At 46.8% G+C, this 27747-nt stretch overlaps 1 protein-coding gene across 2 annotated transcripts in view; it reads left to right on the plus strand.

Annotated features, from left to right (window-relative positions):
• PTPN1 (protein tyrosine phosphatase non-receptor type 1) overlaps positions 1-27747 on the plus strand; it is a 66706-nt gene that overhangs the window by 33362 nt on the left and 5597 nt on the right. The window contains exons 2-8 of one of the 2 annotated variants that reach the window (XM_059407222.1): positions 10628-10718; positions 13976-14076; positions 17073-17171; positions 22895-23032; positions 26040-26249; positions 26669-26830; positions 27205-27428. In XM_059407222.1, coding sequence (XP_059263205.1) covers positions 10628-10718; positions 13976-14076; positions 17073-17171; positions 22895-23032; positions 26040-26249; positions 26669-26830; positions 27205-27428 — 1025 coding nt within the window. The remainder of the gene's footprint in view (positions 1-10627; positions 10719-13975; positions 14077-17072; positions 17172-22894; positions 23033-26039; positions 26250-26668; positions 26831-27204; positions 27429-27747) is intronic. The other variant, XM_059407223.1, reaches the window with a different exon arrangement.

Below are 27747 nucleotides of genomic sequence, written 5' to 3' on the forward strand. Positions count from 1 at the left end.
GTGCTGAGACCCTCAGTTTAATCCAGGGGAAGAAGCCAAAAGAAAGATGCAAGTGCCCATAGAAGTTGGGGCTTTTGAACCGCTCACTCTGCCTTTCTGAGAGTAAGCACCGCTGATGGTGGGGTGCGGGCGTAGGTAGAATGTCCGCTTGCTTGCGGGCCTCAGTCTTTCTGTTTTTGGTTGATACTCTGTAACCCGGATGAGTCGTGGTGGTGGGTGTGTTTGTGGGCGTGCCACGTGACAGCACCTGGCTTGGAAGGGAGCATCCCGTTAATCTGGCTGTCCTCCCCAGTGGACCATGAGGTCTTTCAGCCTCATATCCTAGTACCTGCCCCATGGTCAGGGTTCAGCATATACTTAGATGAGTTGAAGGGACTCACGTACTGAATGTGAGCCTTGCTTCCTTAATCACTATGGACAGTTCTTTGGAAAGCCATATTGAAGAGCTTGGTCACCAGCTTCCTCTCTTCCCCAGATTGTCACTTGATTTTTGTGGCCTCACTGAAGAACTTACCACTTCATAATGCTTTGGGGCATAGGAAGTTCCTCTCTTCTTCACCCTGATCTCCTAAGTGGTGTATAGAAAAGAATATTACATCTAGAATGTATTCGGAAAATTTATTCATTCGATGATAATAAATGCAAAAAAAGCCTTGGTGAAGACCCCAGAATCTTGTACTGTTCTCTCAGTATTTAAGAAATTCTTAACCAAAGCTCCTTTCATTTGGACACTGTATCTTCTTCCATTCACCCTCCTGAATTACCCACAGAAGTACCATATCCATTTTATAAGCATGACTCTCAGTTACTTCAGAGGGAACATCGTGTGGGTTCCTGAGGTCCCTCCCTGTGACCGCTGAGCTTAGGGGAATTAACTGTGGAAGGAGGAAGCTGGTGGTTGGCAGTCTGGTTCCCTGTAAAGAAGGTTTATGCCTTCCACTCTCATGTCTGTCGGCTGCTGTGTCCTTAGTCAGCTGTACCACTGTCCTCCAGCCAAGTGCCAGCACCCCAGGGCCTGAAGTACTTAAACTGCCCTTATGGAAAGCAGAAGGTAAACAAAACAGAAGCGAAAGTAGAGTGCGTTTTTGAGACTGTTCTTTTACAGGAATGGCTTTGTGGTTCTCAGCATTTAAAAAGATACTGGTTCCAGTGTGCTTTATTGACATCAATTACTGTAAGTCTGATTCATTTTCTGCCTATTGATTTCTGCCCAAGGTGAAAGTCATGACATTTAACAGAAAACATAAGTGATTTTTTAGAAAAAATATACACCAAGGATTGTAAAAATAAGATTTAGAATCAGTGACACTTGAAAAAGCAGTTTTCATACTTCTTTGTTAATTGTTCTACTTCATGTACAAATAACTTATGGTTATAGTAACTTACTGTAATGAACTCAGAATGCTGTTTCCAAATTAATTTTATCTGCCTCAAAGTTTTTCGGTAGTAGAAGACCATATTGATATGCTTTCACCAATCACAAAGTTTTTTTAAAGGTCAAATCCTCCATTTCTAAATGAGTGCTATTGTTGAAGATGGAACATAATTTTCAGTTCTGAAACTGCTTAAGATCTTAGGGAATCAAAAATAGCTATTAACTACAAATATATAAAGTGGCTTTGTTCTTATAAATGATTTAGGGTCATCATGACAGTGGTCCTTTTCTGTATTTTTTTTTAAGATTTTATTTATTTATTTGACAGACAGCGATCACAAGTAGGCAGAGAAGCAGGCAGAGAGAGAGGAGGAAGCAGGCTCCCCGCTGAGCAGAGAGCCCGATGCGGGGCTCTATCCTAGGACCCTGGGATCATGACCCAAGCCGAAGGCAGAGACTTTAACCCACTGAGCCACCCAGGTGCCCCTAAAGTGAAGAACTCTTAAAAATACAGAAAGGTGGGGTGCCTGGGTGGCTCAGTGGGTTAAAGTCTCTGCCTTCTCCTTGGGTCATGATCCCAGGGTACTACGATAGAGCCCCGCATCGGGCTCTCTGCTCAGCGGGGAGCCTGCTTCCTCCTCTCTCTCTGCCTGCTTCTCTGCCTGCCTCTCTGCCTACTTGTGATCCCCATCTGTCAAGTAAATAAAGTCTTAAAAAAAGTTATTTACTTTAAATGTCTATATAACCACAGAGTTTTTAAAATTGAGTGATAATGTTAAAGCTGTGTTAAGCTTCTAAAAGATATTATAGCTTGCTTTGAAGATTTTTATCCTTAATATTTTGCAGCTTAACCCTTACCCTTATGTGTCTGGGTACTGACTGTTGCTTGGGTATGTGCTGTGGCCTCTCTCCTGTGTCGTTTCTCATGCTCCTCTGTTCCTCCCTCCTAGCTTTGTTTACTCCTCCTTTGACTGTGTTCAATCTGGCATTTATCCTCTCTGTTGAGGTTTTGTGTCTTATTTTTGTTTTTAAATTTCCTTTCCCAAATTTCTCATTTGTTCTTTCCTATCTACTTATTCGGGTTTCATTTCTCCCTGTTTTTATCCGTAACATCTTTTTTGAAAAGGTTTCCTTCGTTTATCCCTGATCTTGAATATATTTCTCTTGAAAGTGCCTGACAGGGTGTGTAACACATTTCACATGAGACGGATTTATTTCTAGCTGATTTGTTATCTTTTTCAGAACTAGTCATCTGCTGTGTTTTGGGTACTGTGTTTACAGGCCATTTTGAGTGGGAGGGCTTTTGTTTCCTTTGCCTTCACTCTCATTCTGGTTTTGAGCCTAGCTATGCTTTGTGCTTTTCTCTACGTTTAATGGACCATTGTTCGGTGTTCCCAGCGGAGGGCGAGCATCAGAGCGTGGAATCGGCTCCGCCATCTCCACCAGATGTTCCCCTTGCCAACTTCGTGAAGGGCTTTCCAGACCCCCCATCCCGCCTGCCCTCACTGGAGAGGAATATGTAAAGCGATTTGATGATGCTTTTTTTTCCATGTTGTTTCCCACATGGACATACTTGTTCTGTTAGTGATTTGTAACTCGCTTATCTTGACCTCGCCGGGGGCCTTGTACAAGAGGACTCGGCGCTTTCTCAGGCTCCGGCAAGGAACATGATTGTACGTTCTGCATTCTTTTAAATGCCGACCAGCTTTTCCTTCCTTTCCCAGTCCCTCCTTCAGCCCCCACAGAAGATTCTTGGTTTACTTTTCAACATCTTTTTAAAAATTTTATACAGTCATTTCAAAACTTAAACCGAAACCAGCTTGGTGTTGGTTAGCTAAATTTTAAGCCCTTTCTTTATTATCTCAGCATTGTAGTGTATCTTAAAATTTAACAACATTGATCATATGAATGCTTGCATGTCGATTATAGGAAGGTATGAGTATAATAATATTTTTCTAAGATTTTTATAGTAAATGATATCGTTCCATTAATTTTCATATATAAAGGACACGATATTGCTTTTAGCTTGGAAGGCATTTAACCTCTAACTTGGATAATTTTTGTATTTTTTAGAGTATATACAGAAATACTGTACTTTGGTATACAGTAACTTAATGTTCACCTTTATAATGAGATTTACAAGTAACAAAATTTGGTCCACACATTACTAGATTTGGTTTTTAAAATTTTAGGTTAGCGCCCTCCCCCCGCTTCTATATATATCTCCCTGTTCAGCTGGCAACTGCTGAGAGTTCCAGGAAATGAACACCCCTGTATGCTCGCTTACTGCATTTTAAATTACTGCCTTTACTGTACTTCAGCACTTCCCCTCAGTCGAGCTTGCTGTGTCCATTTCTGAGAGTCAGGACCTCCATAAAGTACTAAGTTATAGCTCGAACAATCAAATTAGGCCACCATTCTTAAAAGGGGGGCCGGGGAGAGTAGATGTTGAAGGTGTGGTGGGACTTTGTAGTTCAGCTTGGTCCTGGTGAATGCAGAATACCACTGGAGTTTTTCTTCCTTTAGAGTTGTAGAACAACAGATCACTGTCAGAACCGTTAAAAGAGAACCCTTTCTGCTTTGAATCCACACATTAGTAGCTATTTTGGTACTATCTTGTTATGATACTCTGTCCCAATTGCAAAGTAAAATAATGGTATTATTATTCCAATTACTTCCATTCTGTAACAGGTAATTGAGAAAATAGGATCAGATCAGACATTTGCTTAAACATAAAAAGCTCCTTTCAGGAGCTTTTCTGTCCCATGAAATGAAGCATTTGGTATAGAGGTAGAGGACTCTGAGTCTGGGGGCTCTCTGGGACCATTCATTGATTGGTCAACAGAATTTGGTTGTGTCCTCCCCTGGGCCTGGGCCTGGGCCTGTGCTGGGAGGGATGGAGGGGCGAGGGCCCTGGCACTTCTGTCAGCTTGCAGTTGCTGAAGAGTGCCTGTATGCTAGCTACCTCATCATGTGTGGAACAGCTTAAAAGTGACTAATGCATTTTACCACGGAGCCGGTAAGGGACATTGACCTCATTGTGGGACTGAAGAGAAAAGGGTGTTAAAACCAAAATTGCTATGCTTGACTTAACGATGTGCTTACTATAAACATGAAAATATTTCTGCAAGGCTAGACTGGCTTTTATTCCTGTGCGGGTTAAAAAGAAAAAAGAATTGAAATCTCAAATAAAAAATTGTCAGCTTTTCACCCAAGTTTTACTTTGCCTCCTTGGATTTGGGAGGTGTTTGAATAATGGATAATGAGCTTTCCTGAATGTGAATTCACCTCAGGCCCTAATTCATTCTGTTAGCAGAACTTTCTAAGTATGTCAGCCCTTCGTATTTGCTGGGACATTATCTGTTACCTCCTTAAATGAGTGGGGCAGGATAGGGGTGTCTGGGTGGCTTAGTTGGTTAGGCATCCAACTCTTAATTTCTTCTAGGGTCAAGATCTCAGGGTTCTAAGATCAAGCCGCACATCAAGCCAAGGGTCAGGTCAAGCCCACTTGAGGGGGAAAGGAACACCCAGTGGGGGGTCTGCTCTCCCTCTTGCTCTGCCCCTCCCCACCTCAAGCGTGCATACTCCCTTGCTCGCTCTTGTTCTTTCTCAAATAAATAAATGAAATCTTTTATTTATTTATTTAAAAAATATTTCATTTATTTATTTGACACGAGAGAGAGACAGAGAGGGAGAGAGAAAACACAAGCAGGGGGTGTGGGAGAGGGGGAAGCAGGCTCCCTACTGAGCAGGGAACCTGATGCAGGTGCTCAGTCCCAGGACCCTGGGATCATGACCTGATCCGAAGGCAGATGCTTAATGACAGAATCACCCAGGTGCCCCTGAAATCTTAAAAAAAAGGGGGGGGCGGGTGGATAGGAATCAAGAACCAGTTTTAGAAGTTATTGCTCACCTGGTGATGGGTATTAAGGAGGGCACGTATTGCAATGGAACACTGGGTGTGGTGCATAAAAAATGAATCTTGGAACACTGAAAAAACTAAATTAAAAAAAAATTATTTAGGTAATGTTAAAGCCCTATTCACTTCCTTGCCTCTTTTTAAATTTCCAGTTCATATGTTTTGTTTATAACTTATCAAACATTTGTAGCACTGCTTTCTAACCCAGTTAAGAACTTAATTTTCTCTCGTGACAGTAGTTCACTATAGAGATGATTCAGATCATTAGGGTGCCCAGTGCCCGTATAAAATGATAGAGTGTAATTTCAATCATTTGCCTATAAGTTTGGGCCAAACTTGAGCCCCCATTCAGGAACACATTATCACATTAGCTCCAGGAAAGCATGAATCTTGGATATCTAGTCCACATGCTGTTTTATTCTGTCACATTTCTGAAATCTAGAAGAATACGAAGTAGGCTCTTGAAAAGCCAGTAAAGAACTGGCTAAGAGAAGGAGGCTCTAAATAAAGAATTTATTTGTTACACGTTGGTATATTTCATTTCTTACTAGTATAATTTCTCACTTAATGTGATCCTCTCCCTGAAATGCTAAGGGATACACTTTGGTCTGGACATGTTGTTGTTTCTCATGAAGGGATGCTTCTGGGACCCCTGTTTCATGGCAAGTTCATTATTTCCTTTTTGTCTTGGCTCCCAGTTTATGCTGCATTCATCTTCTCATCATCACCTTTAAGACCTTTTATTTTATTATTTATTTTATTTTCTCTGAGTGGAAATTCTACACACTTGCTGGATTATTTAATCTTGATCAGCATGATAAATGATCTGGGGATATTTTATGTTGGTGATGGAAATCTCCTCAGGCTTGTTCATTAGTCAGTAATCTGCTTTTTCTGCAGCTCATAGATAGTTACCTTACATAGATAGTTACCTTACCTTTGATACAGTCTCACAATGTAGAAATCTTGTTTTGCTATAATTCTTTGAAGGTGTTTGATCTAGTCCATTTTACTTCCAAACTACTGTTACTAATTACCTTTAACTGTAAAGGTACTTCATCACTGCTCAAGTTCAAGACTGTAATCCTGGCATTTTATTTGACCTAATGAAATAAAAGTACTGTATTCAGAGCATGTATGTATTTCTCATATGCCACTGTAATGTAGAGAAACACTTAAATGGGTGTGTGTATTTTATTATTTGTAGGTTCAAGTTAGTTAGGAAAGCTTATTGCATGTAAGATCAGTGCATTTTAGTCTGTGAGTTTACCTTAATTTTAAAATCAGTTTTTAACAAGTATTATGTAAGTACCTCTTATTTTCTCAAGATCTTTCTAAGTGACATCTCCAAATTTTACTTTCTTTCCCTTTCTCTCTTTTTTGGGGGGATGGTGGCAAATGCGATAAAAAAGTATGTATTAATCTAATCCTTTAGCTGAATAAAATCAGTTTCCCACAGTTACGGATACTTTGGCCCTTATTTCCGCAGAGCGAATATTTGTTGGTTCGGTGGTTTAGGCGTCTCAGTGATTTCTTCCGACTCTTCAGTCGCACCAGCTGGACTGACCAGATCGTTTCACCTCGCAAGGCATTCCTCCTTGTTGCTAAGTGCTTCCAGTGAAACAGAAAAACATACTTAAAACTTAGATTTTTATTCCTTCTAGTGATTTTTCTCTGTTGTATAGCATATCTCTGAAAGCTTGATCTCATCCTCAGACGACACCATGAGTGTGTTATGCTGGATTATTTTGCTTGTCTCAGGTAAGTTTAGCATCTATAAAGGTGCTGCTAAATTATTAGCTCATCTCTAGTGTGAATCAGAAAGGCCTTCCCGCCATTTTGCAGTTTCTTAAGTAAGTAGACTAGCAGAGTGTGGCTTTTTTTTTTTTTTAATTCCCATCGAATCTGCACATGGCTTGAGAAGTGAAAGAGGGCCATGATCAGTTGGTGATGCAGGCCGGTCCTGTGCGGTCCACACCTCGGCCCGCTGCGGTGGCGTCTCTGCTGACAGCCATTTTCAGTTCTTTGTGAGCTGCTGATTCTCGCTTGTATAGATCTCCATATCTCTAAGGAGAATGTTTTTCTTCTTATTGGTTTAGACCTTCACGCAGGTGGAGGATTTCATTTTCTCGAACAGCCAGCCTTGTTGCTTTTCCTCCCCTTTGCTTCCCCTTCCCTGTTCGCCCAGTCTGTTAGAACACCTTTTCGTTAAAATGGTATCCGTCATTGTTGGCCTCCGCACAGAGTCACAGATGGTGTTGTGCCGCAGTTTCCTTTTTAAAGTTTTCCCATAGTTAATAATTGCCTTGTATACTTTCATCTGCAAAGGGTTCTTTCTGCCTGTTGCTAATTCTTCCCGGACCTCTTAGAGCCTCTCGGGCAGTTTGCCACGAGGTCAGTCATCACTGGCCAGGAGGGATACAGGGCATCCTGCCTGTGCAATCTCGCCTTCCCAGTGGCCATGGGAAGGAAGGTGGAAAGAAGCAGATGAGAGGCATAGTCGTTTATTTGGCCCAGTGTGTTCAAAATGTTATTTCAACAAATACTACTGAAAGTATGAGATATTTTACTTTCCTTTTTTAGTACTGTCATCACAATTTGATGTGCATTTGCATACTTAACACAGCACCTCTTCTCCAATTGGCCCCCTCTCGTGTGCTCTCAGTAGCCACATGAGGATAGTGGCCACAGTATTAAAGCAATTTCCAGGTTTTGTTTTAGAGGCATCTGTACTGGAGACCTCCTTTCTTCCTCTGTCTGGATTGCTTGGTCTGGAGGCATAACAGACATAGCTATCATCCTGAAACCTCTTCTTTCTTCCTTGATTGGATTCCCTGTTTCTTGGATTTCAGGTTTTCTCCTGATTTCCCTCTGGTGGTTTCCTTCAGTCACAGTGGGGGTGGTGGACAAACGCAGGTCACAGACCCGTCGGCCTCTTGCCGTCGGACTGCTCCAGTCTGGTCCCCTTGCTCCGAGGTCCCTTAGGGAGTGCCTCCCTCCACAGGTTCAGTGGAAGTTCCCTTTGCCTTTGCTCTTGCGTGAGGTGTTTTGTTTGTTTGTTTGTTTGTTTGTTTATTAACCTTACTGTATCTTATATTTTTCTCTTTCTTGGTTTCTTTCTTTCCTCAGGGGGGAGATATGCTCCGTGTCTTGCTGAAGCTGCAAGCATGGGTGTGGTCCAGTTTTGGAGACTTTGCTGCTCTGCAGGGTTAATTTAGTTCGTTTATTGCCCTGGCTGGCTGGGTGATAATTGGGTTGGTATAGAATTCTAGGCTAGAGATCCTTTTGTTTCAGGTTCTAAAAAGCATTGCTCCATTGCTCTCTTTCAGTATTCTCAAAAAGTCTGAAGCCATTCTGATGACCTTATCCTTTGAAAGTGAACTATTTTTTCTTTCGAGGAACTTACAGAATATTTTCTTTATTAAGATTTATTTGATTTATTTGTTTTAGGGAAAGAGAGTGCATGTGCACTTGTGGGGAGGGGCAGAGAGAGAGAGAGAGAAAATCTCCAGCAGACTCCCCACTGAGCACAGAGCCCGACACAGGGCTTGATCCCACGACCCTGAGCTCATGACCCTAGTGGAAACCAAGAGTACGTGCTCAACTGACTGAGCCACCCAGGTGCTCCCAGAAATTTTCTTTGAAGAATTCTGGAATCACATATTAATGTGCCTTAGTGTAGGTCTGTTTTTATCATTACGGTGAGCATTTGATGCGTCTGGAAGATTTCCTTGAACTTTTTTTTTTTTTTTAGTGTTTTCTTTCCTTGTCTTTTGTTTTGTCAAATGTTCTATTGTGGGTTTTGGGGGACAGGGGTGCTTTACTTTCTGGAAGAATTTCTTCTACCTTTCCCTAACATTTTTGTTCTGAGTTCATAGATACAATATCTATCTCACTGAGGATATCAATAATACATTTTTTAAAGCTTTCTTTTCTCTGTAGTTTGTCTTCCAAACTACTTGTTTTCAACTTGTTTCATTTTTCTTGTAAATCTCTTTTATATTCGAGGCATTCTTCTCACATCTTGGAATCAGTGGTTGTCTGTGTGTGATGAAGAATTGGGGCTCACAGAGCAGACTGAGAGCCCTGAGAAGGTGGAAGGGGCCCATCAGCCCTAATCTGGTTGCAAGTCCTCTAGCTGGGCTATTGGTTGTATGCCCCGGTGATAGTAGCTTCTGGTCTTCCCTCTTGTCTACTTGGATCACATACGAAGCGCTCTGATTTATATTCTCCAGAAAATGATTCTCTGGAGTTCTGTGGGGTGGGGTGGCAGGCACCCAGCAGCACGGAATGGGGGGCAGTGGGGAGATCGCTGCTTCTCAGTCAGCTCCAGCCCGCTCGCCTGCACTGAACCCCACCCCTTCATCCCGAAGCAGCATTTCTGGAGCCTCTGCAGGATTCTGTGGTGGAAAGGGGCTGGTGCTCTGCTTTCCCCACTGCTGGTTTGTAATTGAGCTTTCTCAGACCAGCCAACTACTAATAGGGTTTCTAGCTTCCAAAATTCTGTTGCTATCTTCTGTTCTGCCCTCTCCTGTGAGTTTGCCTTTTTTTTTTTTTAATTGTAGTAAAATATACATAGCAAAATTTACCACTGTAAGCATTTTTAGGAATATACCTTAGTGGCAGTAAGTACATTCACATTGTCGTGTGGGTTTCTTTTAATAAGAACAAAATACAAATTGAAAAGATTTTTAAATGGAATTATAGTGGTGTTTGAGAAGAGTGGAATTAGATGCCTGTGATCAGTCTAGCAGGAGGCATGATTTGGGTCTTCTGTCAACCCAGGCACTCCTCTTTCGGAAAGTTCGCTGTAATGGGGTCTGTCTGCCATCTCCTCAGAAAGCAGTGGGACGGTTGTTGGCATAAAAGTGCATTTTATTTGCCCTCAATCACTGTAGCTTTATACAGGGCTACAGATGGCACTGCCAGGCGTGACGTTCAAGGCTTTCCAAGATCTAGCCTGCCCACCTGTGTGCCCTAGCCGCCTGTCACTGCTCCCGTGAGCCCACTCACTGTCCCTTGCAGGAGATACCACCTCCCCCATCCCATCTCCCTGCCCTCTTCCACATCTTTGCAGCTCCCAGCCCCACGCCTTCCTCCCACGGCAGGCATGTGGTTGTTCCTCTTCTGTTTTCTCTTCCTGACCTTGTACATGGCTCTGAATTATCACCTTGCATTTCCCACACTGCCTAGTTCTCTTTGATGTGTGTTTCTGTCCCTGGTCCCCTCAGTGCCTGGCACGTAGCTCGCACTTGGTTAAATGTCTGCATGGATTCCTGATGCCAGAGATTTCAAAAGAGAACTCTTTATCCTTTTTTTTTTTTCTTTTGTAGGATATCCGACACGAGGCCAGTGACTTCCCATGTAGAGTGGCCAAGCTTCCTAAAAACAAAAACCGAAACAGGTACAGAGATGTCAGTCCCTGTAAGTATTCACATCGCCATTGCCAGTCTCCCCGCTTCCACTGGGTGCGCGTGTGGCGGCGTCTTCTCAGCACAGGGCCTCTCCGGCAGGACCCCTCCGGGAGGACCCCTCCGGCAGGACCCCTGAGCCCTGGGCTGTGGTCGTAAAGCCATAAAAGTACAGCTTTATGACATGGTTGTTTCCTGTAATCAAAGCATCAGAGGCGTAGAGGAATGGTTTGTTCGTTTCTTCCATGATTGTAGAAGGAATAAGGTTTCATTTTCTGGAAAATTCAGCTAAGTTCAAAGCACTTTTTTTAGCTTTGACTATTTTTATGATGAATCATTTTTCCTCCCAGCTGAAGCAGAGTATAGTAGGCATAATATAACCTTTTCTGGATGACTCAGCAACAGTATTATTAGAGCCCAAGCAGTGTCTTGAACTGTGCCGGCACCCCACACAGCCACAGAATGGGAGTGGTGTTTGCCCTCCACGAGAGACAGCTTCGTTCCTGGAGTCCCCCCACCCCCACCCCCCCACTGCCATCATCATGCTTCCAGCTCTTTCTTGCCATTATCTCCCAGCATGCCTGCTGGCCTCTGACAGCCTCCTCTGCCTTCTGAGTAATTGGCTCTAAATCTGCTGATATTTCAAAAGTCAAGAACTAAAGGTTTTAGAATTTGTGTAAAGCAAGAAACACTGGAGCCGAGTAAAGGGCATGAACTTCGCCACCTCCTCTAGGCCACAGAGAACCTTCTGACTCCCCTCCAGGGATCTTAGAACCTGTCCATCAGAGATGGTTGTAGCTGCCAGTGTCTCCCGTGGCAGTCCCTTCCATCTGCCAGCGACACAGAAGACGCAGTCAGTCTTCCCTCGCCCAGGCGCTTCCCACACGCCTGCTAGGTCACACAACTCCCATGGGCGCTGGCGTCTGCTGCTCTTCGAGGGAGAGTCAGCAGTGCCTCCTGCCCTGAGCTGTGCAGCACCTGGTTGCAGGGAGGGGGGCACACAGCGGACCCAGGTTGGTCCTGGGCAGTCTGCCTCTGCGTGCTGCCTCGGTTCCCCACCCAGCGGTGTCTCAGCCTGCCGCTTCCAGCTGTGTGGCTTCGGGCAGATAAGTCTGTTCTCTGATCTCCAGTAAAGCAGGAGCCACACAGATCTCAGGATGGCGTGAAGATGAAATAAAATAAAACAAACCACTTAGCCCAGTGCCTGGCTCATAAACGTTCTCTGTGATTGAGACGATTGTTAACTAAAGGCGCACGTCAGGCGCATCTGAAGTCTAGTGCTTGTGCTCAAGTACCATGTGATTGTGTCCCGACACTCTTGATTCAGCACATCTAGGCTGTGGCATCTAGCATGTTTTATTTAAAAAAAAAAAAAAACCTCCCCTTGGGTGATTCGGTTGTAAAGCCCCCACCAGCAGCTCTAAACTGCTGTTGGCATCTTTCATGCAGAGCCAAGAGACCCCCCCCACCACTGTCCTTGTGGTACACGAGGCAATGATGTCCTCTTAATATTTCTTTTCTACATTTTTCATTAATGCTCATCTAAATGGTTTTATGAGCCAGTTTTACAGATACAGAGGGGGAAAGAAAGGAATATTTAAAATATTCTTCCCAGGAAACAGCTCCCAAACCTTTTCATTCCCAGTCTCCCTCCTGTTTCTCTTGTTTTCCCCCCAACTCTGCAGTAGGACAGATAATTTGCTCTTAAGGTCAGGGGGGACATGAGAAGAATGATTCAAGGTAGAAAGTGATCTTTTGTCTGTCTTCCATTTGGCCAATGAAAAGCCCAGTGCTCAGAGGAGAAATTGTTTGTCCAAGGCCACCCAGTACTGTTGGAACCCATTCATATAAACCCCCAAGGGTTTATATGGTCTCATCATTTTTCTTTAAGATCTATCTCCATGACTTAAATATTACTCAAGTATTCCAGGTTGTATTAATCCTCTATGTTGAGAAACATTATTCCAAATGGTGACTGATTTTTAAAAACATTTCCTTGAAATCTTTTAGAACAGAAAGCCCCAAACTATGTGTCCCCATTAACTCTCCTTTCCACCTGGGCTACAGAAGAAAAAGCAGTGTTTCTGACAGCAGTCACCTGCCTTCATCATCCCCTGTGTTGTACCAGAAGTAAAAATTCCCACCTGTTCTTGTTAGCTGCATTCGCAGGATAAGGAAAGTGGCCTTTAGGAAACCGCTGCTTTTGTGACAAAGTCATGGTAAAAGGAAAAAAAAAAAAGGAGCTATGCATTTTCAGTAACCTGGGCAGACCTTCCAAATGAGAGTCTATTTTTGAAAACTTCTGCAAGTTACATTTAATGTATTTTTGGTGTTTTGGACTCTAGAGTTTATTTTTTCCAATTAATTATCTCTTAAGTCTTCGATATGACAGTTCCTGACCTTGAAATATTAGAATTCAGTTTTGTTTTGTTTTTTTTTTAATTTATTTGACAGACAGAGATCACAAGTAGGCAGAGAGGCAGGCAGAGAGAGAGAGGGAAGCAGGCTCCCTGCTGAGCAGAGAGCCCGATGTGAGACTCGATCCCAGGACCCTGAGATCATGACCTGAGCTGAAGGCAGCGGCTTAACCCACTGAGCCACCCAGGCGCCCTAGAATTCAGTTCTAATTGTTTTTGTTCATAGGTTAGAATCGTTTAAGTATATTACACTCAAAACTTAAAACAACAACAACAACTTTATATAAAGGAATTCAGGTAACCTTTTCCACACAACCATATATTTAGGTCATTTTATCTTCAAACCATTAGACATAGATTAGGTGGAAATATCATAAATCCTACCAACTAGAGCTCTAGGGACTGGATGAAATTTTTGGTGGATCTTTTTCCCTTTTAAAGATTGAATCCCCTCTTTTTTACCTTGTGAAAGTTTTTATTAGGCATCCAAGAAAAGATCTCTTGGCACCCCTCCTCACAGCCTTCTGAGTTGTGGGGCAGTGATAAGTGTAGGAAGATAGGACCTAAGAATAGATTGTCCAATTAGGACAGAACCCATGTTTCAGTGTCGTTTGTCCCTGTTGCTATTTAACATTCAGTTTCAAACACTTCCAGAAACCTTTCTGAAAATACTAAGTCATCCCCTTATTGATGGCTAATCTCAATTAAAAGCCAATGTATGATTAAAAGCGAGCCAGTGCAAATGCCCTTAATGCCACCGACTCACCTTTTTCGCTTTCCCCATTGGGTGCATGACCTTTGCGGACGCTTTGGTCCTGCAGGACTAACGTCCAAGTTCTGGCTTGCCTTTCAGTTGACCATAGTCGGATTAAACTCCATCAGGAAGATAATGACTACATCAATGCCAGTTTGATCAAGATGGAAGAAGCCCAAAGGAGTTACATTCTTACCCAGGTAAATGGATGGTTCAAAATTTTTCTAATGGGTTTTTGCCTTACTCGATGTCAACTTGAGAATTGCACAGTACTGTCCTTTGTACTTCAGATGAAACCTGCCGCCTCCTTTAGAAGGCCAGGTTGTACACAATCCAAAAAAGCGAGGAAGGAAAAATATCTTCCTTCAGAGACAGGGTTTGGTTGTAACATGTGATTTGTCCAGGAAGTATGCCACTGCTGGCCTTAGAGGAAACAGCCTGAATGAAATGCCAGAATTGCCTGTGGTCCGCTGACAGAGGCAGCAGGGCCATGGCAAGAGGAGGGCCTGTAAGTGTTCACCTCAGGGCACTGAGGGCTGCTTACCGAAATCAAAGCAGTAGACCAGTAGGCTTCGTCCAGGTGTCCTCTCAGAATTCCTCAGCATGGTCTTCATTCTTTGGCCCTGAAATAAAGCATCCTGAGATGATGTGGATATGCATGCAAAATCATTTAAAATTCCCATTGCCTTTTGGCATCTTTGTGGAAAAAAATCATAAAATGATTCACTACTACTTGACCTTGTGAAACACTTATTGGCATATGGCCCAAAGACCATGGGTCTCTGGGAAAGAGGATAGGGAAGTTTCTTTTTAATTTATTTTCTCAAGTCTTAGTCTGTTACCTGTAAGTTGCTCTAAGCACTTGACATTTCTTTCTTTTTAGTCATAGTTTTTGCTTTCTCATTCCATGTTTATCAGTGTTCTGTATGGCTTTGGGGTATAGGGTGATTTTGAACACGGTACTTAATACTGGGAGATCAAGGTGATAGGGAAGCCAGAGAGCGAATGAACAGAGGCTGCCTTGGGGCAGGGAGCTGATCAGCTTAACTACCATGGCCCTGCTTTACTGCCTCGTCTGGTCCTGTCCCAGTTCCTCTCTGTCTGTGAGGACTATCATCTCAGATGCCCCCCAGTGTATGGAACATCAGCCACGCCATGTTCAGCCCTGGGGCCATTGAGGAAATTCTTGATATATGTGTAGGGGGCAGGCCTTTTACCAGGCCTCAGCCTGTGGTCTTCAAGCACCTCTGGGTTTGTTGGGGTAGGGTGATAAGGAAGGAGATCCTGGTGGTAGCAGGCTGGCGGGAAGGGGTTAGGGGAAAGGCAGCTTCTTGGTAACTTCTCTTTTTAGAAGTCAAGTTTCTTTTTTTTTCTTTTTCTTTTTTTTTTTTTTCCCAAGGTTTCTTACTTCTTAATCTTAGCCATTTACCTTTGATGTGATAGGAAGTCCAAAGCAAAGACGGATAGAGGTAGAAAGTCAAATGGAGTGCTAGGATATAGCCATGCAAACTGTCATACTACTGTCTTCCCCAGCCTTGTGCCCTAGCAATTACTTGCACATCTGAAAGTCTCTCTGTTTTTGTCAGGTGGTACCATGGGCATACCTAGCTGCCTGCATAGTCCCCCTTTGCCCTGGCATTTATAAAAGGGATCAAAGTAGCCAGACCCCAGAGTTGTACGTCTAGACAGTAGGAGCAACACATTTTCCAGGCCACAAAAATGAAGAAAACCATGACCATTTTTAAAATTTTCAATGCTATTCATTATGCAAATAATACAAATCTGTGGTTTTGTTTTGTTTTTTAAGGCAGTGGTATGGAAATGTAGAGAATAATGTCCAAGGTGCCCTCTGTCACTTCTGCAGTGAAGTGTTAGCTAAGTGCTGCTGTGGATCTTATATGATTTTTCATCCCTGAAAGCCATCCTAAGCTAGGGTTCTGGGGAGCAGGCACAGTGACAGGCTGGTAACTGGTGAGAGCCATAGCTGTGAGACCGGGTCCTTGGGCCCAAGCTGCAGACTGTAAGACCCAGGTGGCCAGCCAGGAGGCCCCGGGACCCCTGTCTTTTGGGAGCCATGTTTCTGTTAATTGGCTAGAAAGGGTGATGTATCTGACTTCTGTTGTCTGAGGCTCTATGTGGAGCTCAGATGTGTCTGGTTTAGGCAGCAGGAGGGAGCAGAGTTCAGGAAAGTGAGTGGGCATTGAGGGCTCATTTGGTCAGGGAAGGTGTGGAGGGACTTCAAGGGAACAGATGCAAATAATCAGGAGAATTTGGGTGAGAAGAGGTGAGACCAGAAACCATTCTAGACATGGTGCTGGTTGGAGAAAGTGACACGCTCTGTCATGGAGGTGAGAGGTGATGTCCCTTCTGGGCAGTACTAAAACTTGACACAGCGGGTGGCATTCCTACTTTGGTATCCAGTAAACATCTGTGCCCATTGCTAGGTTGACAGGTAGCCCACCATGTCCTGGTGCCCACGCTGGACCCCTTGGGCCACTTGGCTGATGATATGTGTCTATATCTCAGATGTTCGTTGGTCCAAGGACGAAGGTAGTCCATGGTCAGTCCCATCATTATTGATAGTAATAATAGCTAATGGTTTACTGGCTATTTACTGTCTTCCAGGTGCTGTGGTAAGGCCTTTACTGTAAGAATGTAGTTAACTTTCCTAACCCTCTGAATAAGGACTGTGATCAGTGGAGAGCAGTGGGTGGAGAAACGGAGGCATGGAGATGTAAAGTGACTTGTCCAAGGTCACATGGATGATAAGTGACTGGAGCTGAGACTCCAGCCCCTGGAAGTGTCGCTGACGATCGCTTCCCCCTACTGCTTCTTGCCTGTACCCCTAGCTTTGTTCCATATTCTGTCCGTGCTCCAGAGGGACCACAGTGGAGCCCCTCCACCCGTCAGCTCACACCAGAAAGTAGAATCAGCCTTTTCTGTCCTCTGTGGGTCAGCCCCAAACCAGCCCTGAGAGGCAGAAATAACCTTTCACTATGTGGCAGAAAATAGAATTGAGGTTACTGTCCGCTAGGCAGGGAGGGCAGTCCCTGTCCCAACTCCAGCCCCCGCTCTGCCGAAGGGCACTGTCATCTGCTCAGCGCCGACGGTGTGCTCACATTGGAGCACGTGCGATGTGTCTGAGCACATGTCTGTGTGTAAAATGGTATACACTTTGTGGATTGTGTATTTGCAGGGCCCTTTGCCTAACACGTGCGGTCACTTTTGGGAGATGGTGTGGGAGCAGAAAAGCAGGGGCGTTGTCATGCTCAACAGAGTAATGGAGAAAGGATCGGTAAGTCATGGATTTATCTGCTGTTTACCTCACCGTCCATATGTGTCCCACTCCGTGAAGTTGACATTTTTGTCTGAGTTTATTTCTTTACATTGCTTTTGTATTTCTTTTACGTTGTATCTGCTTTATTAGAAAAATTTAAAGAAGCATTACATAAATACATGTCTATTAGTCCGAAAAGTAAATGAATTAAAAAGAGGGGGAAAAGTCATTGCTCTGGACCTCTTCCACCCAGCCCCCCTGCCCCCATCAGTCGCTCTCCCCAGAGTGCGTGCGCGTGTTCTGTGGTCCTCTGCCAGGGGTTCTGGGGCTGCTACTGTTCCGTTACGGAGCTGTGTAAGCGTAGCTTTATTCTGAAAAGGAAGTTTCTTCTGTATCCTCCTCCTCTCTGCTTTTCTGGCTGGACAAGTTTGCCTCCTGTTGACTGAGCTGTGGGAGCCGCCCCATTTGGGAAAGCTTCTGTCAAATACCCAGATGCCTGGCGCTCGGCCGCCTCGTTAACATGGATGCTGTCTGCCTGTGCGTTTACTGGAGGATTGATGCGGCATTTCTCCCAAGTTCTCTGCAACTCTAAAACATTGCCAGGGGTAGCATGTGTCCCGGATGTGCGTGATGGTCTGGGCAGCACCCTCCATGCATCTGTCCCTGCAGTCGCCGCGGTAGCCTCTCGACTTGCTCTCCTCCGTGTATCCTATCCCCGGTGTCCAGAATGGTCTTTCGAAACCAAGTGTCTCTACACTTCTTCTAGCCAAAAACCCTTGTGCGGCCCCCACTGGCTCCTGGGTTGTATGTAAATGTGGCTACGGGACCTCGTTAACCTACAGCCCGAAGTCCCACCTCCATTTCCAAACTCCAGCCAGAACTTCTGTTATTGGTTTCTTGCCAGGTTCCCTGGCCTGACAGCAGAGTCCCCGCCTGGCCCCACCCCTCTGGTAGGTTCTCCAAGTGCTTCCCTGGATCAGCCACCGCTCGTGCTCCCCACACTTCCCCCCTCCAACTCTGCAGATTGCCTGCTAGAGGCCTGTCTCCCATGAAAGGCGATGTGGTGTACAGTGTGGTGTACGTGTGGCAGCCACGTAGCAAGTGGACACTACACCCCTGCTTCCCTGGCTCCTTCCCCCCTTTCCCGCCATGGCCAGCACACTCGGGCTCTCCAGCCTCAGAGGCGGAGGCCCTGGGATGGGCTCAGGAGTGTGGATACCAGGAGGAGCGAGTGGCCCAGGCACGGAGAACTGCGTGTGCCCAGGGCCTTGCCAGGTGCTGGCACAGTGCGCTCAGGCTCAGCGGGGCCGCTGCTCTTCCTGCTGGCCTGGCCTTCTCGGTCCCAGGCTTGCCAGGAGAACACGCAGGCTCCAGAGAAGCTGCCCCTCCAAAGAAAGCACAATCATGGCTTTAGAGGAAACAGATACAAGTGCAGAGAAGTAACACATCAAAGGAAACATCAGTGGTCAAAGGGGAAGCACTCACCGCCAGGCCCCTCCCCTCCCCCCCACAAAGTGACAGCCTTAGTTACAGTAGATGGTCCTCTTAGGACAGCACAAGTTTAAAATCATGGCTTTTGCCTCAGTCCCATTCTTAAAGCATCTATTTGCTTGATGATAACAGATGGAGAGCATACTTGAGTGTTGGAAGAATGGAATAATGCTTCCGAGACTTTTTTTTTTTCAGTGAAAGTGGTTTTTAATGTTTTCTGCTTCAGTGGCTTGATTAGTAAAATGTGAAGTTATAAGTGCGAAGCCAGCTCTCACCCGTCACCACTCTTGTCAGCAATTTTGAATAAAGAAACAAACTTTAGGTTCCCATACCACACACTCTCCGCAAGGGAAGGTGACAAAGATAGGGTGGCCTGTGTATCTGTTCGGCCCTGATGAGCGTTTGGGGTCTTGGGGGCTCAGTGCTGCCCACAGGGGGGCCACTAGCATACCCACTCCTACATGTGGCCATCCAGAATGTCCCCAGACATTGTCCAGGGCCCCCTGGGGTGCAAAATTGCTCCCCTTGAGAAGCACTATTCTCAATGGCATTGAGGGTTTGGGACTTTGAAATCGAGTTCGTTATTCAGAAATGACTGGATATGGTAGCATTTCCTTTTTATTTGTTTTTTACTGTATTTGAGTGAAACCTCTTTGCTGTTGTTGGCCCAGTCTAGCCAGGGTGCTGTCCTGTAGCTGCCTGTTGGCCCCCAGGCCTGCCCTTGGCTTGTCTCCCATCCAAGGCTGACTGTAAACGGGCAGCTTTTCCCCTTGGCCACTTAAAAAAAAAAAAAAAAACCTGGCTGGTTGGTTTTCATGCAGTTGACTGTGACCGTGTGACAGTAGCCTCTGTTTTCCGTGGAACTGCTCTTCCTGCTCAGGGTCATTCAGCCATGCACATTGGCGTGGAAAGCAGCAGGTGGTTTGAGATTCTTAATGTTTCTTGGGAATCAACGATTTCAGTTTGTCATCAACATTTATCATCCCCATTAGAACTGACTGGGGAAAATTCTAAGAAGTCACCGTGTCTTTCTGCTCAGCTAATGTAGGTATGATCTCTGCATACAGCCCGCAGTCAGAACCAGCTTGCAGAATGCTCCCATGCCATGCGTATTTGTTTTCTGGTTTCCTTCCTTCTCTGAATGGTAAAGGATGTGCCCCTCTTATGTTTGGCAGACCTGCCTGTTACCCTTTTGGGCTTTTGTGCTTCCTGGAAAACAGTGGTACAGAAGATGATTATGTGTGTTAGACGGAGCTCATCCAAGTAGCCCAAGTTCTTGGGGGTCCAATTTAAAGAAGGAGTTGAGACATGTCCGTGAAGAGTGTATTTGGGTGCAAGGGCGGGGATTGTGTAGGCAGAGAAAAAGACAAACAAGGAGGTGTTTAACCAGAAATATCGCCTCTCTCTCTCTCCCAAAACCCCAACTAAAGGTGCAGTTTGACTTCAGTACTTTTGTGCACATGAGACTCTGGATTTTTGTGAAGATTGCCTGGCTGTTTGGGAAGGCCCCAAGGCCTCTCTGTCACATTCAGCTTCAGGCGGGAAGGGCAGCTGTGACGGACACCCACCATGTGGGTGCTGCCATTCACTGCTGACCCAGGATGTAGCACGATTTGAATCCCAGGGAAGGACGGCTTTCTAATAAAATACGTCTCTTCTCGGGGGGGGGGGGGGGGTGGATCAGTTTAATAGAAGAGCAATAAGTCGTGCTCTTGAGCTTACTTTTGTGTTTTGTTTTATTTTGTGTGTTAAAAGCGTCTACAGGAAATGACAGCAAGCAGAGCACGGCATGTTGCTGTGGATGCCTGCGAGCTCTTAAAAATAAATACTGCTTGATTGACACCTAGCGCGCACTAGCGTTGCGCGGTAGCGGAGTTCCTGAGTCTTTACCACATCACAGAGACTTACTGGGCTTTAGACTTGGTTTTGAAAGTGAGTGTTTGCTGTGTGGAGGTGAGCTGTAGAAGACCTTCCCTGTCTACGTAGACCTGAAACACCGGACTCTTCTTTGAGATACGCACTGTCCTGCGTTTCTACTTCTCTGCTTGCGGTGTTGGGGGCTCGCTCCAGCACTTGGGGCGCCGAACCCACCAGGGCAGTCTCTCTGCCTCGGGGGTCTTCAGGAATTGCACGGGTCTGATGACTGGAAGTGTGGGAAGACGGGCATCCTTGAAGCGTCTTCCCCAGGCCCCCTTTCAGCCGCACCCCCCCCTTTGGGTCCGCAGAGGACCTTGCCATGTCACTGCTGCTTCCATGAACCGCGTGGCAGAATTGCGCTAATGCTGGCGGGTTGGTCCTGTTCCAGGGGATCATCTTTAGCAACTTCTCATTGGCGTTAGGGGGGGATGTGGGTGAAACTGCCTCAATCTTTCAAACAGGCCCAGTCCAGGCCCTGTTGGCCTTCTGTTTTGGGACCGTGACGTCTTAATGCTGTGTCGGCATCCCAGTCTGTGGTTTCTCGGTTTGCTTCTTCTTTTTCTCTTGTTTTTTTAGGCAGTGCAGCTCCATTAGAGCAGGACTGGTGGGCCTTCCTGATTCTGTCTGCACTCTGCTCGGGAGCCTCCTGGTGCTCCCCTGCCCAGGTGACACTGCGGGTCCCGAGCCTGCCCCCGGAGTCGCCATGGCCTGGTCTTCCCTTGGCCCTGCTCCCTGTTCCTCTTGAGACTAACTTCTGGGCAGTCACTGCCTAGGAAATCCTAGGCACGCCTCTGTCAGGGGCCACTTTTTTTTTTTTAAGATTTTATTTGAGAGAGCACGAGGTGGGGGGGTGGAGAGTGGAGGGAGAGGGAGAAACAGACTCCCCGCTGAGCCAGGGACCCTGGGATCATGACAGAGGCCTCTCCTTCCATAGGGTTTTCTCTCATCTCTTGCATGTAACTTCTGCTGGCCTGGAACCTTCGCCTCTTCTGAATTCCCACAGCACATCCATAGTGTTTACTCCCGCTATGCCCCCTGGTCCCTGATCCGCACCACTGGTCTCTTCTGACTGGCAGAGGCTGGGCCTGGAGGGGCTCCCTCACCTTCCCTGGCATTTCAGGCGGTTCGTCCTGCAACTCAGAGGAGGTGCCGGGGGGCCAGTCCGCATTCAGGTGCAGTGGGCGTGGATTTGTACCATTTCCCAAAGAGCTGGCTACACACACTGATAATTTCATGTGGTAGAAATCATCGTGTCTTTGGGGTTCCCTCTGTCTAGGCACATTGTCCGACCCTCTGGCTTATAGACCTTGCAACTTAGCTCCCATCTGCCTGCTGTTTTGGTCCACAACATCACCATCACCAAACAGAAAGGTATAGTATAGAAACTTGACTCAAAGTACACCACTAAATTTGAGTCAAACTTTCTTTCTTAAAACTCTTAAGTGATGGGCACTTAGGTGGCTCAGTTGGTTGGACGACTGCCTTTGGCTCAGGTCATGATCCGGGAGTCACTGGATCGAGTCCCACATCGGGCTCCCAGACTCTGTGGGGAGTCTGCTTCTCCCTCTGACCTTCTCCCTTCTCATGTTCTGTCTCACTCTCGTTCTCTCTCAAATGAAAAAAATAAAAAATCTTTAAAAAAAAACAAAATAAACCAACTCTTAAGTGAAACCAAATCTTTGGGAGTTTGCTGGCTTTGAAGAAAAGTTAATGAGCTATATTTAAATGAATAGTTCCTGGAATTATTAAACTAGAAAATCAAAAGGATTTTTTGGTACTGAGCCAAACCAGAATGAAAGGGTGTGATGGGGCAGCGGGTGACCCTAAGCCTTGGAGGAGCCCCTGTCCACGCCTTCTCTAAACATTCAGTTACAGCCCGCCAGCCTGCACAGGTGTCCCACAGTCTCCTCCAGACTTGGTTCCGTTCCCCCGGGTACGTGGTCTGCATTGGGCCAACAGCACCAATCCGGTTCTCGGTAGTCTTCAAAATGGCTACAGAAAGTAGTCTGTGAGAGACTAAAGCTGTGGCACAGTCCGGCTTCACCTCATAGATGGCCTGGAAAGCCAGACCCCCGAAGCCTATCCTTGTGTAGGGAGAACCAGGGGGCAGCTGTGTTTGGAGGTCCAAGCCCTCTCTGCCCAGCCAGCCCTGGGTCTCCACTGCCCCCCCACATCTCCCTCAGAGGCAGGCAGGTTATGCTGATGGTGACATCCAAGATCAGAAAACCCCAGTTTACCTTTGGGTTGTCCTGAAGCTCATGGAAGGAACTCTGTACCTCCCTTCGAGGGAAAACAGTCCATTGCTAATAGTAATTCATCATTTTCTCTCCTAGTTAAAATGTGCTCAGTACTGGCCACAAAAAGAAGAGAAAGAAATGATCTTTGAAGACACAAATTTGAAATTAACCTTGATCTCCGAAGATATTAAGTCCTATTACACAGTACGGCAGCTGGAATTGGAAAACCTTGCAGTGAGTATGGCATGTATTCCCTCCTTCCCACGGCCGCTGCTTGAGATGTCTTTCCACCTGGGTGCTATTACCTAATGCCACTTTTTCTGAGTTTTGTACACTCTGACCAAGATGTGGTCTTAGCCCTGTGGGAAGCAGAGCTTACCTGCTTACCTACCAGGGGAGCTGGGGGGGGGGGGGGGCCTCCGGCCCCTCCTCCAAGAGCTTTCTCCCTGAACTGTAACACTAGTTCATTGTAGTCTCTAGGGAAAAGGGAGTTTCTCAGCCAAAACTTCTCTCTGTTCCTGTCTTTGCAACTGCCGTGGGACTGACATGGTAGCCGTAGGTCACATAGCGGCCACTGCCTCTTTTCTTGTCCACAGTCTCTTCAGCTTGAAGCGAGGGAAGAAGGGCCCTTCTGGGGCTGACTCCCAAGGTCATAGTCACTAGTGTACATTTTCTAAGTGAGGTTTTGGGCTTATTTGTCTTGGGAGGAACGTCTAGCACCAGCTGCTGGCTCTCCTTGGGAGGTGGTCTTGGAACAGATCAAGGCATAGGGCTAAGCAGCAGCACCACAGAAGGCCCTACCCACAGGGATTCTAAATAATTCTCCAGAAGCCATCACCCGGAAGACCCTGCACCAGGATGGGCAGCTCCTGGGAACAGCCTCGGCCATGGCGGTCAGCCACTCCCTTCCAGCCACTCGTGGGGCTGGACTCCCAGCCCCGCCGTCTCAGACTGTCAGACATAGAGCCAGGGGCATCTCGCCTCACCATAGCTCAGTTTCCCCCTCTTCCAGATGGGGTTTTTTTTAAGGGCTCAGACGGCAAGAAGCACAGTTAAGTGTTAGAACAGCACCTCGCTCAGCCCCTGCCGGGGTCAGCACGTTCTGTGGGGTTGATGTGGCGGGGTTAGCCAGGGTGGTCCCCACCCAGATCGGAGGGATGGCGGGAGCAGTGCCAGCTTGGATGGGGGCTTGGCTGGGGGGCTGCCCGTGACTTCAGCTCACATGTTCGTGTTCAGCTGACTGCATTCCAGTCCCCTGCCTCCTGTTGTTGCATAACTGACTGGAGTGAGAGCTAGAACGGAGCGCGGGCTGCCGTAAGCAGAGCGAAGTAAGTGGCGTGGCTTTTTGGGGAATGCAGCGACGCGGCTCCTGAGCATGACAGCCCGGGCCTGCCGCAGCCCCCCAAGCCTCGGGGACTCTGGTTTACGGAGGGCTTCGATGGAGCATTTTCAGGACTAACAGCAGCAGCGTGTTGGAATGTGCCTGGAGGATCATGTTGTAGACCGCTCTTTTTCATGCTTTTTAAAATGCACAAGCCCTGACATCAAGAGGGACTTCTGGTAAACCCTTGAGAAAATTTTTCCCGCTTGTTGAGGGAAATGGAATTCGGACGGAGCAGAAGGGGCTCGTGATGTCCGCTCAGTGGCACGCCTGCAGCAGCGCGGAGGTTTTGGTGTTGGGAGAGGCTGTTTGCTCGAACAGACCTTGTTCTTAAAAATTCTTTTCTCAGGCGTGGATCTGTTCAAGCACAGGTTTAAAGCAAATTCCTTGAGAAAGAGGTGGGCAGCTGTGAGGGAGGGTGCGAGCGGGAGCTACTCCACACCTTCTTAATGACTAAAGAAGGAACTTGCTGTTAGTATATTTTCTTCTTACTCCTTTTTTAAAATCTATTTTTAAGTGTTTTTCTTTCCCTGAAAAATAGAAAGGGCATCTCTCATTTTAAGCCATACAAGGAGACCTTTTTTGAGGGAGGAAAAAATGGCCTTACTTAGGGTGGTTCTAGAAATGACCCTCATGTCGCCTGCAGAGTCTTCCAGTTCTGCAGAAGGACCTCCGTGTGTCAGAGCTGGTGCAGGGTTCCGTATGAGCATTCTTTGCTGATGTTAGGTCACTGGTGTTTATCGTAAACTCTTTCACAAGTTTTCATCACACCGGGCCCCGGGAGGCTGTTAGAACTGAAGCTGTAAGCTCTGGGAAGGTGAGGGCAGTGTCCTTACCTTATCCTGCCAGGGGTGGTGGCTGGCGTGGTAAGCATGTTGTGGACATTTTGCTAAGTGTGGGGAGGCATTGTTGGTTCACAGGCCTCTGGACTCTTCATAGGTTTAGAGGGAGGAGCAGGGCTGGAAATGGCACTGGAGGCCATTCTTCGTTCTGTTCCACTGGGAGCAGACGGGGCCAGGGGGAGAAACATCTGGGGACACGTTTCAGGGCCTTCGTTTCAGAAGCACCTGCAGCGGGCTCTGAACAGGAGCTCCGGAGCTGACACTTCGATTTTTAACTCCTGCCTCCTCACTTCATGGAGGGTTGGCCTCCAAGCCTCAGTATCCTGGTTGAGAAAATGGGAAAACAGGAATCCAGGCCTTGAAGGATTCAAGCGAGAGTTCGCATCAGTGAACTGATGTGTGCCGCACTGGGACGCTGCGGGGCTGGCGGGGCGGGTGGTGTTGACGCTCTCCTCCTCAGCTGTGTGCTGACCATAGCTGCCAGCTGCCAGATCTTGGAGCCGGGCCTGGTTACTTTTTTCCTCTAAAATGAGAGTCCTCTGAGACTTCCAGGTAGTCGTGTGAAGCCTTGCATTACCCAGAGCTGGAGCCACACATGCGGTGACGATGTTTTACTCTTCCATGGGAAACCCTACAGTGCTTTAGGATAGGGTTGCCGTTGGGTGGCCATGCAGCATCATTGTGATTTGCGGGGTAGAGAGAAATCACTTGTAACCATGAAGACAGCAGAGGGGATGGGGCATTGGAGGAGAGATGTGGACGAGAACGTTCCATGCTAAAGGAAGGGAAGTCAAGGCGGGAGCAGCCTCCAGGTCCAGTGTCAGGCACCCCCCAGTGCTTGGTATGTCTTGGCTGGGTGAGCAGACAGAAGGAACTCTGAGAAGGGAAGCTGTTCTTCGAGTTAGATGGGGGTGGGATGGGGTACACTTCGTGCTTACTTGAACGCCGTGATTTCTGTACAGATGATTCTCTTGGAGAATCTTTTTTTCTTAGAGAATTTCTTTTTTCTTTCCTTCAGTCTCAAGAAACTCGAGAGATCTTACATTTCCACTATACCACATGGCCTGACTTTGGAGTCCCCGAATCACCAGCTTCATTCCTGAACTTTCTTTTTAAAGTTCGTGAGTCGGGGTCACTGAGCACGGAGTACGGCCCTGTCGTGGTGCACTGCAGTGCTGGCATCGGCAGGTCGGGGACCTTCTGTCTGGCTGACACCTGCCTCTTGCTGGTAAGGAGGCCCCTGAAGGCCCCGGGAAGAGAAGGGAGCCCGTTTTAGGAGGCCCTCGCTGGGCCCTGTGCCCTTCCCCGAGCTTTTCTGTCATTGTCTCTGCAGTAAACTGGCCAGGATCTTTAGTTTTTAACAATTTTCCTCCTATGACAGTAGCTTTAAACTAAATAGCTTTGTTCGGAGTGATGTTCTTAAGTGGAATGTGGAATCGGGAAGATCCAGAGACTCCCTTTCTCTTACTCTTTCCCCCGTGCTCTTGTGGTCCCGATTTTGCTGCACTTTCACACATTTGCTAGAATTCTGTCTCCCTGCTGTAATTTTTCCTGAGTAGAAACTGGCGGACTCGTCCAGAACGTTGATAACCACATTGTACTTGGGAGTTGAGGCCGACTGAATGATGTCTCCTCTCTGGCTTTCAGATGGACAAGAGGAAAGACCCTTCTTCTGTCGACATCAAGAAAGTTCTGTTAGAAATGCGGAAGTTTCGGATGGGGCTAATCCAGACAGCAGACCAGCTCCGTTTCTCTTACCTAGCTGTGATCGAAGGTGCCAAATTCATCATGGGAGACTCTTCAGTGCAGGTAAGCCTCGCTTCTGCTTACATTCTGGTATGTCGATTTTGAGTTTTTGTCTCTGAAGGAGGCTGTCAGTTGTAAAAGTTCAAACACTCTACCATGGCTCAGAAGAAATAGTTGTCTTCCGTGGCGAAATAGCTAGAAGGTTGTGAAAATGCTCACTGCGATCCGATTTCTGCTTATGGATGTGCTGACGTAGAGAACATTGATAGGGAGAATAGACTTTATTTTCAAAAGATTTCATCTTCCAAATATACGTATCTGTAGCCCCAGGAAGCAGAGAGAGCCCCTCACCTCTGCTCACTTTAAAGGGGAGCAGATTTCCTGACAGATCAGCCCACCGTGAATGCTAACAGGGCTTTCTCTGCTGCTTTCCCTAGGAGCAATGGAAGGAGCTTTCCCATGAGGATCTGGAGCCCCCACCCGAACACGTCCCCCCTCCGCCCCGGCCCCCCAAACGCATCCTGGAGCCACACAATGGGAAGTGCAAGGAATTCTTCCCCAACCACCAGTGGGTAAAGGACGAAACCGGGGAGGATAAAGAAGACTGCTCTATCAAGGAAGAAACCAGAACCCCTCTAAATGTCCCTTGCAGCGTGGAAAGGTAAGCCCGAATGGGCCTGGCTTATTGAGGGTGAGGGGGACTGACCTTCTGATCCAGAAACACATTGATATTGAAACCCTGAGGACCCAGCCTCCTCTTGGCAAGCATCGCCTCTGTGTCTTTGGGGAATGGGACCCCTGGACCAGCACCGCTCCTCCCCTCGCTGTAGGAGCCAGGAGCATTTGACACTGTCACAGGTTGGCAGCTGTCCCCCATGCCCCCAGGTACCTACTTCAGTGGGGCTCTAGCACCACCTTGTGGTGCCTGTTGGAATCCTGCATCCGGGTAGCAGTCCCACCCAGAGATGACCTAGCCCTGC

This window comes from Mustela nigripes, chromosome 7 (genome assembly GCF_022355385.1).
Source record: "Mustela nigripes isolate SB6536 chromosome 7, MUSNIG.SB6536, whole genome shotgun sequence".
Taxonomy (NCBI): Eukaryota; Metazoa; Chordata; class Mammalia; order Carnivora; family Mustelidae; genus Mustela; species Mustela nigripes.